Below are 12,410 nucleotides of genomic sequence, written 5' to 3'. Positions count from 1 at the left end.
AATATATTTTTAATTACTTTAGTCGTTAGATTTAAATTTTTACCGTTGGATTTGATTAAATTAGATCTTAACCGTTGGATTCAATGAATTTATAAATATAAAACTAAAAAAAAAAATACATATATGGTGGGTCAGCCTCACTAATCTAGGGGAAATCATGGGCTAAATTTGCCCCATAAATGAATTTTGAGTTTCAACTCATATTTTCCCTAAGGGTTGGAGCAAGTTGGGGTAAATTTAAAACCTAAATTTTGAGTTTAACTTCAAAGGTTGGAGTAGGTCTAAGCGGGTTAAGCAATTTTTAAAGAAAATATGTACGTTATTTACTAAAGTAAAGTCACTAAGTCGTCAAACATGTCTAGGGCTGCCTAGAAAAGGGAAGTCCAACAACCAAGTCATTATTTGCACAAAAGATTGAAGTCGTTCAACGTCATTGTACGAATAAGAGAATAATCGAGCTAAACATTTATCTTTGTACTCACAGTTGCAATTCGATGCTTAGGTATCAGTTGATGATTAGGATTTGAATGAATTGTATAAAGGGTAATTCTATTAACACCCCACAATCTTATGAATACACCCCATAATTTTATTTTTTTAGTTAAATTTCCGTTTTTACCCTGACTTGAATTAAGTTATGATGTCCAAAATAAAGCCCATCCACCCCCTTATGCCAGTTGCTGGGCAAAAAATCCCAACCACTCGCCATTTGCCATGCTCTCTCTCTCTCTCTCTCTCTCTCTCTCTCTCTCTCTCTCTCTCTCTCTCTCTCTCTATATGTGTGTGTATTTATATATCCAATCACTAGCCACTCGCCGGTAGGTAATAGGGAATTGGGAGATGGGGTGTGTGAATCAAGAGTGTTGGGCAATTCTTGGTCAATTAGAGAGTCGGTATTAGCTGTCAACTTCCGCAACGTGGGGGATTTTTGGCTGTGCTGATATCAATGACGGATACCTCTTATATTGGTGGCCTATGACTGTCGAGCTAGCTTTTTTGTTGTCGTTTGTTTATGGGGATGGGGTGGCTTCAGAAAAAAGGAGGACAAAGCTAGAATTTTAGAGGCACATTTTAGATGTGGGCTGTACTCATAAAGATGTGGGGTGTTAATAAAACAACCCTTGTATAAATCATAAAATTTAAGATACATCAAATCAAATGTGAAGGTTTTTAAAAGAGTGTAAATTTTCTTAATAAGTATGTACTCTCAAAAATAGAATTTTCAATGATCTTTGGCACCGTGACCAAATAATAATATCAAAGAATAATCACTAATTAGAAAGGACTAGGATTCTTTCCCCTCTTCTTACATTCTCTATTTTGTTTTTTTTTTTAATAAAAAATTAATATAAGATGTTAACGTGGCTTAATTATAACCGTTCAAATAGGAGGAGATGGAAGAGAAAATAAAAAATAAAAAAAAGGGAAAGAATCCTATTCTGTTAGAAATTGCATGGCAACTTTCCTAGCCGCAACAAAAAGATAAAGACCAAGCTTTCGCACGTTGGTTCCAGTCGCCATGCGATTCCCGATAAAATAGGATGACGTGGGCTATGTGATGTCAGAAAATGCGTAGAGATATGGATCCTCTCCGTTTACCCGTAAACCAAATCGGAAGAGACCAAATCGGAAGAGAATTGGGTCTACCGTTTTTCATTTGTTTTGGAACGATCGATATCAAGCAACGTTTTTTTATGCTTCTTTACCAACATAAATAAGATTCGTAAATCGCCTAATAATTAAATATTATTGATTTTGGAGAGAAATAAAGATAAAATGATAGTACTAATGGTAGTTTTCTTTTCGGCGGTTATTTTTAACCTGATAATGTGCAAAGTGCGTCTCTAAAAAGAAGATTATATTCTAACCAACAAGAAAAGCTAACTACAAGTAGTCCTCGAGTGAGCTACATTTAGCCCTCCAACAAAGTTTTTTGTGGAGTCCAAACAGACTTCCTATTTCTTCATTCACTCTTAAAAGTGTGTATAGCCTTTTACGGTTTTAGAGGGAAAAAATGGACAAGGATTGTCTGCCCTCCCACTTCCGATGCCATCCCGTGCCCTCCTGTTTGTGTGGTCACGGTTAAAGCCATGTCAACATTTTATATTACTATTCATTTTTGTCTTATTATCTCTATAAAAAAAACAATATAAAATGTTGACATGACTTAATCGTGACCACACAAAACAAGAAAGCATGGGAAGTGGGTTGTTCGGAAAAAATTACAATGCTAAGACCTCAAGTGAGCTACAAGTAGTCCTCAAGTGAGCTACATTTAGCCCTCCGACAAAGTTTTTTGTGGAGCCCAAACGGACTTCCTATTTCTTCATTCACTCTTGAATAGCCTTTTACGGTTTTAGAGGGAAAAAATTACAATGCTAAGACCATGTTTGAGGTGCTCGAGTTGCAAAACTTTAGTAAACTACACGAGTTAAATCGAAAATTTCAAATTATACGGACCAAAGAACTGAACTATATGACAAAATCATTGCCATATTCGACATTTTACGTATGAAAACTAAACACGAAATACAGAAATGTGGCATTGCGAGTGGAACTGCTACAGTCTAGCATCCTTGAATTATGAACTCGTATCACCTCAAGATGTATGTATCAAGGGATAAGCTTGCACTGCCTTATTTCTCTTCCAAAAGCAGTTTTGTGCATGAAAGAAAAGACGACGATTCCTCTTCGGTAGCCAATCCAGTGCCTTGACATCTTATTCTACCAAATTTATCGAGCAGGAAAATATACCTATTCGGTGGAAACATTAACAAGAAGCAACTTGTCAAAAAAATTATACTCTAGCAACAACTCACACAACCACAAATTCAACGGCAAAAGAAAGCTTCCATACCCGGTCAGAAGGTTCAGCATTTTCAGTTCTTTTCTGAAGTAATAATGGTCACCAAATGAATATACGATCTGCCTTTTGAGTTCAGTGCTTTCGTGATGCTTTGATTTCCTCATAATCCGGAGCAGAAGCTTCTTAATTGGACTCCGACATAAGAACCATGAGTCTATTAATGATACCTAGAGGAAGCTTCATTAATTAACTTAAATGTACTAATAATAATGGTGAAACGAACTTCCAAGTGATATATTCCAGAATAATATGAGAAAAAGAACAAGGCTGATGTGCCTTGGATTCTGTTCACCACTTCCCAACAAAACACACATACGCGTGCGCAAACACAGTATGCTATATGCATAAGCTACAATTTAGCTGAGAGAAAAAATAACTATAGCACAAGTACATTCCCAAACAAAATTGAGGACAAGTGACCTCCTCCTCCTATGGCTCCATCAATACAGAAAACAAATAAAGCAAAGAAGAAGAAATGTCACACAAATGTTAGTCCTTGGGGATTGCATGCAAGTCCCACATTTCCATCACATACATAAAAAGAAAACGAGTAAGACAATACAAAGGTCTCAATAATGATAACCTTCATGTTTTTATACATGTAATCAAAACAATGTTTATCTGGAAAATTTTATTTGAGAAAATGTATGCTGTTATTAAACCCGTTAAAGATAATTTCTAATAAACATTGCCATTAGATGCACCCACTTTTAACTAATTAAGAGGGCTTACTTCACACTTGCATCACACTTTGCACGAAACTCTATATAAACTTACAGAATTCAAGAAACTAGGTTAGATGAAAGCACAAATGGGTAATACCTACAGTAAAAGCAGAAAGTTGAATCAATGATGAAGATTTATACAACTACTTATACCTCATATAGTCGAACGTCCCTTGAATCACTAAAAGCATCAAGAAAAGGGGCGCTCCAAGAATTAATCATTCCCTGTCAAGGAAAAAGAAACTAATTTTTGTAGCAACAACAGTAACAGAAAACCATAAACATTGATGCAATAACATAACAAGTTTAACTAACATTCTACATTCCACAACCAAACATAATACGTCCATGATAAAGTACCAATACCTACTACAAAGTTGCTACCTAGCTTACATATTAACAAGATTGAATATTGGCAATGGAAAAATGATAGCACCCTCAGGTCAGTCGAACAACATACACACTCTTGAGCTATGTAAGAACTAAATAAACTTAACATCAATAAGGAAGTTCTAGTGGTTTCCCCTACTAGAAGGATGACTTAAATGCATCTTTCAGAATATAGCTCCACGAAATAAGTCAGTTGGGATGGATCTTTAGGATTACACTAATGATCAATTCTGCTCACCAAGCTATTAGGATAAAGATCAATTGCATTTCACTCTCCAGATCAATAAAAAACACTGAGGGATCAATCGTATCTGCCACCTGGCTCACCTCCCATGTACAGCTTATGTTTCCAATTTCTGAGGTGTGCCTTGCCATTGTTTGATGACTTTACAACCATTAGTTGCAAGGATCCAATAATAGGCGATAGAAAGATTACAATTCAATTCCTAGACATGTCTTATTATCATTATTGTAATCGGAGAATTTTCTAAAAAATTTACACAGTTTTTCTCTCCATGTTCAGAAGAGAATGTATAAATTGCAAAATAGAATTCTATCCTTCTGGTTCCCTTTGCTCACATCACAGCCCTACTGGCCTTATTATTCTTGATAGAGAGGTCCTATACATACGTACTATAGTAAGAGTGGAAAAGTCTTTTATAAGAATTCCTCAAATATTGCAAATAATTCAAGACAGGTTGCGCATTTGAAAGCATAAAAATACTACAAAAATAACTCAACTGCAGACCTGGGAGCTTGCTCGAAATGAAAGGCATACTAAAGATGCCTTGGGGACTTCCAATTTGTAGGCCTCAGCAACATTTCCATTCCCATTGGAGCGAACTGGCAGCTTCAATATTTTTCCATCAGAGTAGTTCACTTCTAAGTCAGGAAACTTTACGGCTGCCATTGCAGGAACTATGGTTTTATTTGCCACATAAATCTACACAAAGAAACTAAAATTTACATTTCAAACTTAAATAAAAACTGAACAAGACATCACTGAAACTTGCTTTTTAGTGCACATAGTAAAGGCGTCTTCAAATAAGATCATGCCCCATCAGCATGATTTACGAAAGCATAATGCTTCCCCCCAAAAGGCTAATATTACTATCAGTTAGTACTACTTACCACCCCAATTCCAAATTATGAACAAAGAAAAAGGAATTGCCTTTCGGCATGACAATGTACCTGGTTGATCACCCCTAACCCCAAATGAATTATGGATGCAAAATCATATTAAAAAGGTAATGTTTCCTTACCTTCCCACCATGTTTCTTAAGCTCAGACATATCAGCAAAATACCCCCTATTCAACTCATCTGAACTGCCTTACATTACATCAACAATGCATTGATATTGATACATGCCCTCCAAAAAAAAATTGAAAAAAAAAACAGAAAATGGTACAAGAACTTACAGCCGGGCACGCTCTTTCTCTATAGCTGCTTTATTTACAAGCTGCAAAATCAAATGGGGTTTCCCTAAATTCCATTAACAATACTGGGTATTGGCTAATTTCGAAAAAGAAAAAAAACTAAAAACTGCACATTTAAATGGGTATGGTACCTTGTAAATGTCGAAGAAGCGATTGGAGCTTCTTTGAGCTAAGAAATGCTGGGAAGCTGGAAGCAGCTGCTGCTTCTTGCTCTCATTGGGCCTCAAGATTTGAGAAGCGAATATGGAAGATCGGCTGAATCGGTTCATAATTTCTATCTCACTGTGCAAAACCCTAAATTCAAATTCAAAGATTTTTTAGGGTTTTTGTTGTTGTATCAGAATTTGTTACGTTGTAAACTTGCCAGTTCTCCGACCGTGACGATGGTGATTTGCAGAGGCTGTAGGCCAGGTGATGGGCCAAAGCTCAGTCAAAATGATGGGCTTCTACTTGTTAATTTGGTTGCGTATAATGGATCTATGCACCAAGTACTTATTTAAAATAAAAAGTGCTTTTGACCACATTTAGAAGAAAATATTTAAAATGATTTCGGGCTATAGAGAAACACTTGTTAAGTACTTTTTAAGAAGCACTTTTTGAAACTCCAGTGTTCTATTTTCTCACCCATATTATAATTTCACCCATCATAAAAGGTTAAAAATTGAAATGTTATTTCTCCACTCACTATTATTCCTAAAATAACCTCTAGAATGTATCTAAAATTATAAACTTGTCTCTTAGAAAAAACGAATATAAACAAATAATATATAGAACTAAAACTAAGGACATGATCTTAATAGAATTTCAGTAGTTTCATCTAACATAAGAAAAGTACATGATTGTTTCATATTAATAAGAAAAAGTTTACATCACATGCCACAGAGTCAATACCGTTTATTTTGGACAACTTGTACTCCTCCACGACCATATATGGTGCACTAATTGAGACAGAACCGCGAAGTTCCATAAAATTTATGAACGTCTAAAACCATTATGCATCAATATCAAACTTTTGTCAAAGAAAGCCTTGATGTCAGTGTGCTGCAACTCAAGCAGACCATGCATACTTCCCCATGAAAATATTTGGTTCTTTTAACCTGATGTTTTTTTCCTTTCTTTTCAGTTTCCCTGTAGAAACTTTTAGAATAAATGAGCTCAATGTTTATGTCAGAGTTCATGTCTTCTGGAGACTCTCTGCTGGAATCTGCGGCAGACTGTATTTAAGGTTAGTTGAGAGATGGAACATATCTTATTGATTTACATAAACTGTTGTGTTTGTGTGTTTCTGAATTGTGTTTACTCATATATTGTCGGGCGCAGTTCCTTTCACTCGCTTATCAGAGCCTAGTTGTCTGGCAATTCTTGTGTGCTTTTCCTAATGACTTTTTGTTGTGCAAACTAAAAAAGGTAACCAGATTAACAGTAAATTTGACAGGCTTCGTTGTTTGAATCTTTATCGATGAATTTGCATGTAGAAATTAACTAGAAACATGAACAACTTAGAAACATTGCATATATACGAAAAGAAAATACATTCGTCAAAATTTTATTTCAAACATTCACTATGCACCAAGTTCTACAAGCAGTAGTGAATATTACTGCTGCAGCAATGATTACTTTGACAATATATCTTATCCTCCATAATCTCCTATACAGATCAGTACTCCTTTTGTTCAAAATCCCATTAGCTCATTGATAAATGTATCGGAACAGTAGTTGTAGGTGCTGTCTTCAAATGGTTGGTTTAACAAATTCTGAAAGTAATTGCTCGGAATCTGATCGTTTGCTTCAATTGGTCCTCCATCTTCAACAGCAAGCTGGGCAGAACCAGCAGTTGGCAAAGGCAGTTGCTGCTCTTGGTTTCCATCCTTCTGATCATGATCAAAGTCAAGCGTTTCGAAGATATCTTCAGAATCAAAGGTAGGAATATGACTACTACGCAGCATGTTATCGTCTAAGAATAATATATCAATGCTCTCTTCGCCATTGTTGATCACATTCACATTCTGATCCTTCGGTTGATGATCTTCCAATGGATAGTAATGACTTGGAATTGGATAGTAAGTTTCAAGTGGTCCTCCATCATCAGCACCAGGCCAGGCATAGCCAACAGTCGGCAAAGGCACATCTTCTTGGGTTTCAGCCATTTGATCAGGTGACAGATTTTCTGATGATGCTAGCGCAGACTCGCTATCTAGGGGCGCCAATAGTTCCTCAATGCTGAAGGTATCAGTAGGACTAGTAATTAGCAAGTCCTCATTAAAGAATAATGCGGGATCATCATCATAAGCAATATCGGTCATCCTCTTCCTCTTATTGCTCTCATCAGGCAGTGGCAGCACGAGGTGATCAGTGTTAGTAATTAGAGTAGAGCAGCTTTCTTGCGGTTCTTCAACATTATTCGTATTCGGATCATCCGAACTCTTTCTCTTATTCTCACCGGACTTCCTTCTCATCTTACATATCACGAAATCAAAATCATAACGATTCTTTGAGGCCTTGGTGTCACTACAATCATGAGCCGCAGCATCGTAAAGACTATACTCTTCTAAAAGCCACCTACCGTGGTCTTCTGACTTCCATTTATTCTCGAATCGAAATTTCCTTTTCCTACCGATAGGATTAGGGTTTCTATGGCCCTCAATCTCTTTCGACCCACTTTCGCTCCAAGTACCAGCATGCCCCATCTTGCGACTGATGTTCTTACGGTTCCTCTTGAGCTCGGACAAGAAGAAGAGTTGTTGGCCATGGACTTGATCTCCTCCGTAGCGCTCCCAGATCTCAGATGGTTCCGAGTTATGCCCAAACAAACTGCACTTGTGGATATGGCTGTCGTATCCCGCCATCAAAGGGTCTTTCTCTACCACGATCTTGCTGAGAAGGACGACGATTTCTTGGTCTGTGGGATCGAAGCGGAAACCCGGCGGAGGACGGAATTTAGGCATTGCAGACGTTTGATATGTGATGTGATGGATCAAGTGGAGTGCAGCGAAGTAGTTGTCTAGTGTTTGCTCGAGTACTGTTCGATCGGAATAGGAAAGTGTATATTTATAGGAGGGTAAGGTTAGGGTTTCCGGTTTCCTTGGAGACAAAGGAAAAAGAAACTAGCCGTTGGACCAGCCAAGTCGGTTACCCTCAATATTTGTCGTTTTCTGAAATTGTACGCACATTTTTTTTTATGAGAATTACTATTGACACTTCAAAAATCTCAATTAACATTCCAAATTTTTTATAATTAGAAAGAAAAATACACTTATAAAGAGTGCAGAATAAGATTTTTGAAGTGTTAATACCAATTCTTTTTTTTTATTATGGCGTGCGCCGTGGTTTTGGCCGTTCACTAACTTCACCTTGATTTTGCCGTCCTATGTTTTATTACTTTACTTTTTGTTTGATTGAAATTAAATTTAATTCCAAAGAATATCTAACCTACCTATTAATAAAACTTGGTTGTCAATCAAAACACTAGAAAATTACCATTTTAACCCCTCATCAAAACTAAACTCAAATAAAAAATATGAGCAATTTAGTAATTACGTGAAAATAAATTTGGCTTTGTTTACCGCAATCTCACAACCAGATTAGTATAGCATGCCCTATTTAAAAAAATAATAAAGTAAAAAATAAAAAGTATTCACACGTTAGAAGAAAATGTTCATCATCATCCCAATTTTCATAAAGGAAAACTAATCAAAAGGGCTTGAAAAGTTTAACTTTTAACCAAAAACCACATTGAAAGTTTATTTAATGGTTAGTACAAAGCCCATTATTATATCAGCCCAAATACAATAGTCCAGATTAAATAATATTATGGTTTGTCAATTTTACCCCTAACAGATGTGGTTAACCTAATTTAACTATTCTGTTAGATTACTCGGTTTGGGGTTAGCCGAACATATAACCTAATTGAATTTTAATTGTTGCCGACCAGTTTCGGTGGGATTTTCAATTTTTTATGAATCTGGTTGAGTGGTTTGAGTAATGCGCATTTTGAAATCGTGATCGCCGTTGTTCTATTTTTCCGGAATAAACATTTGTTTCAGAACAGATTCGCAGTGGTTGCATATTTTGAGATTCTATTGAATCGTTGTCATCGGTGTTGTTCGTTGTGCTTGAATATTGTAACTGGAGTGATCGTCTTTCATATTTGGTTAGATTTTCGTTTGAATTCGATTTTGAATTCGATTTTTTGTTTAATTCGAATTCGATTTTGAATTCGTTTTTGTATGTAATATGCTTCGCTTTTATTTGACTTTATATATTGTTGTTGATTTGTTTTCAGATTAGCAGATTGATTCGGTTTGTGAACTTTTCAATTAGGAGTTTCGAAGAATTTCTGGTAAGTTTTGATTTGTTTGTTTGTTTGTTTTTTTTTTTTTTTTTTGAATTGGAATTCGATTTTGAATTCTTTTTTGCATGAATTATGCTTAGCTTTTTGTTTGACTTATATATTGTTGTTGATTTGTTTTCAGATTGATTCCGGTTTGTGAAATTTTCAGTTAGGAGTTTCTTATTTAGAAGAATCTCAGGTAAGTTTTTTTTTTTTTTGTTTTTTTGTTTTTTTTGTTTATATTGTATGTTGGTCATCTTGATTTTGTTTTCTTTTTCAGAAATTTATTATGAATTAATTCGTGTTATACACATTTTGATGTTGTTAACATTTTTTCAGAAATAGTGTTCTTTTTTTATGAAACAGTGTATGAAAAGAACTATTTATCAAACTGAACCATTTAGCAAACTGAACTATTTATCAAACTGAAACATTTAGCAAACTGAACTATTTAGCAAAGTGACTAGAAAACCACATTTTTTTACCAAAGCAAACTGAACTATTTATCAAACTGAACTATTTAGCAAACTGAACTATTTATCAAACTGAACCATTTAGCAAACTGAACTATTTATCATACTAAAGTAGAAAACCACACATTTTTACGTGAACTATAAAACCACACTTTTTTTGTTTTGTTTTTTTTGTGATTGTTGTGTTTTATAAATAGTGTTATTTTTGTTCATTTTATATGCATATTGTTTAATTATTAGGTATTGATTTGTTTTACAAAGATTTGAATTTATATTTGCAACCGATTAATAAACAGTTGTTGTTTATTAATAAACAGTTATGGAGAATGGTAAACTAGCTCGGTTTACATATGGTGGTTTATGCGTCGTTAGTTCTATTTCATCATCTTCTACCTTCAATCAGATTTGCATTGATCTTTGTTCTAGGTTTAAGGGTTTGAGAGTTTGTTGTTTTGAGTTGCGATATGGTTTGAATGAAAATCCTAATTGCGTGTTAGATTGTGATGCCGATGTTCTAAACATGCTGATGGTTCTTGATGTTGTTGGGAAATCGATTGTACAAATATTGGTTATAGACAAATGTGATGGTTCCATAGTTCAGTTACCTTCGGAAAGCACATCTTCTTCTTGCCGTACATTAGACTCTATGATTGTTTCTAGTGAAAATGATCATTTAGGAAAGTATGGTTCTTACGGTGTGCACAATTATATGTCATGTGAATGGGACAATTACATAGAATCTGAGGGGCAAGTCTTTAGGGGAGGTTGTGTTGATTTCCGAGATAAGTTGAAGAAGTTTTTTGTTGAATGTGGTTTTGATTTGAAGTATTTGAAGAACGATAAGAATCGCATTAGTGCGGAGTGTTCTAGGAAGGAATCTGATGGCTGTCTTTGGCGTGTGTATGCATCCAAGTGTGATATTAATAACTTTTTTGTTATTCGGAAGTTGCATAATCTGCATACATGCAAGGGTATGATTCGAAAGAAGAAAAACAAAGTTGTTGGCCGACAGTTTGTTGCTTCTCTCATCAAAGATAAGGTTCAATCAAATCCTCTTATTAAACCGAAGGAGATCATTTCAAATTTAAAACAGTTTTATGGATTAGATATCGATTATTCTACTGCCTATTTTGGCAAACAGAGGGCAGTTTTTGAGTTAAATGGTGATGATGTTGATGCTTACAAGTTCTTGCCTTGGTATGTTGAATCTGCTCGTTCAAGCAATCCTGGATCTGTTTTTGAGCTTGAAGTTGTACCGGAGAGCAATAGATTTCTTCGTTTGTTTATTGCTTATGATGCATGGATAAAAGGTTTCATGTTTTGTCGCCCGATGTTATTCATTGATGGTACTTTTATCAAGAGCAAATACAAGGGAACACTTCTGTCTTGCTGTGCAAAAAATGGTAACGATGGTGAGTTAATAATTTTAGACTTTTATATTGGACATTATTTGTTTCTGTTTTCTTACTGTGCAAAAGAAACATATCCAGAACTAGTTGAAGAACAGTTTAAGAAATAGTTCAATCAGTCTCATAAATAGGTGATACTTTGACTGTATCTGTTTTTATTATTATTATTATTATTATTATTTTGTGCATTGGTCTTTGATTTTATGTTCAAATAAAGAAAAAAGGTTGCAAAAGTAGTTGAAACAAAGTATACTAAATAGTTCAATTACAGTTTCAGAAGTAGTTGACATTTGACAGTGCATTTTCACTTTTGCTGTGCAGAGATTTTTGAGGTTGCTTATGCTATTGTTGATTCAGAAACGATAGCAAATTGGAGATGGTTCTTGGCAATATTATCTGGTATATTGAGGCCTCAAGGGAGGGTGATCACATTTATGTCGGATAGACATGATGGTATTTTGAAGAGCATTCGAGAATTCTTTCCCGAGTGTTCACATTCATTTTGTATTGTTCATTTGAAACAGAATGTGAGTACTTTATTTCCAAAGGCTGCCGGTGAAGGACTAAAGAAGAAAATGATGAATTTGTTGGCAAATTGTGCGTACGCATGTACCCCATCTGATTTTGATGATTGCATGGCTGAATTCAAGGATAATGGGCAAGGGCATATGAAGAATTTTTTGTGTGATTTGCCAAAAGAGAACTATGCTATTGCCCATTTTCCTGGTAAGAGATGGGGATCGATGAGCAATGCACTTTCAGAATCTTTTAACGCCATGG

At 35.3% G+C, this 12,410-nt stretch overlaps 1 protein-coding gene and 1 pseudogene across 1 annotated transcript; one reads left to right on the top strand and one right to left on the bottom strand.

Moving 5' to 3' along the window:
• Positions 1-2,370: 2,370 nt before the first annotated feature.
• Positions 2,371-5,858, bottom strand: LOC126614290 (uncharacterized). Its single transcript, XM_050281872.1, has 7 exons — positions 5,550-5,858; positions 5,401-5,441; positions 5,244-5,307; positions 4,730-4,924; positions 3,745-3,816; positions 2,858-3,033; positions 2,371-2,754 (listed from the first exon to the last, which is right to left on the bottom strand). The coding sequence occupies exons 1-7, from the start codon at positions 5,685-5,687 to the stop codon at positions 2,637-2,639; spliced, it is 804 nt and encodes a 267-aa protein (XP_050137829.1). The 5' UTR covers positions 5,688-5,858; the 3' UTR covers positions 2,371-2,636.
• A 4,068-nt stretch (positions 5,859-9,926) lies between these two features.
• Positions 9,927-12,189, top strand: LOC126616985 (uncharacterized; annotated as a pseudogene).
• The last annotated feature ends 221 nt before the right edge of the window (positions 12,190-12,410 follow it).

The sequence above is a fragment of the Malus sylvestris genome, chromosome 3 (assembly GCF_916048215.2).
Source record: "Malus sylvestris chromosome 3, drMalSylv7.2, whole genome shotgun sequence".
Lineage (NCBI taxonomy): Eukaryota > Viridiplantae > Streptophyta > Magnoliopsida > Rosales > Rosaceae > Malus > Malus sylvestris.
The sequence above is the reverse complement of the archived record's forward strand: the minus strand, read 5'-3'. Positions and strand labels throughout refer to the sequence as shown.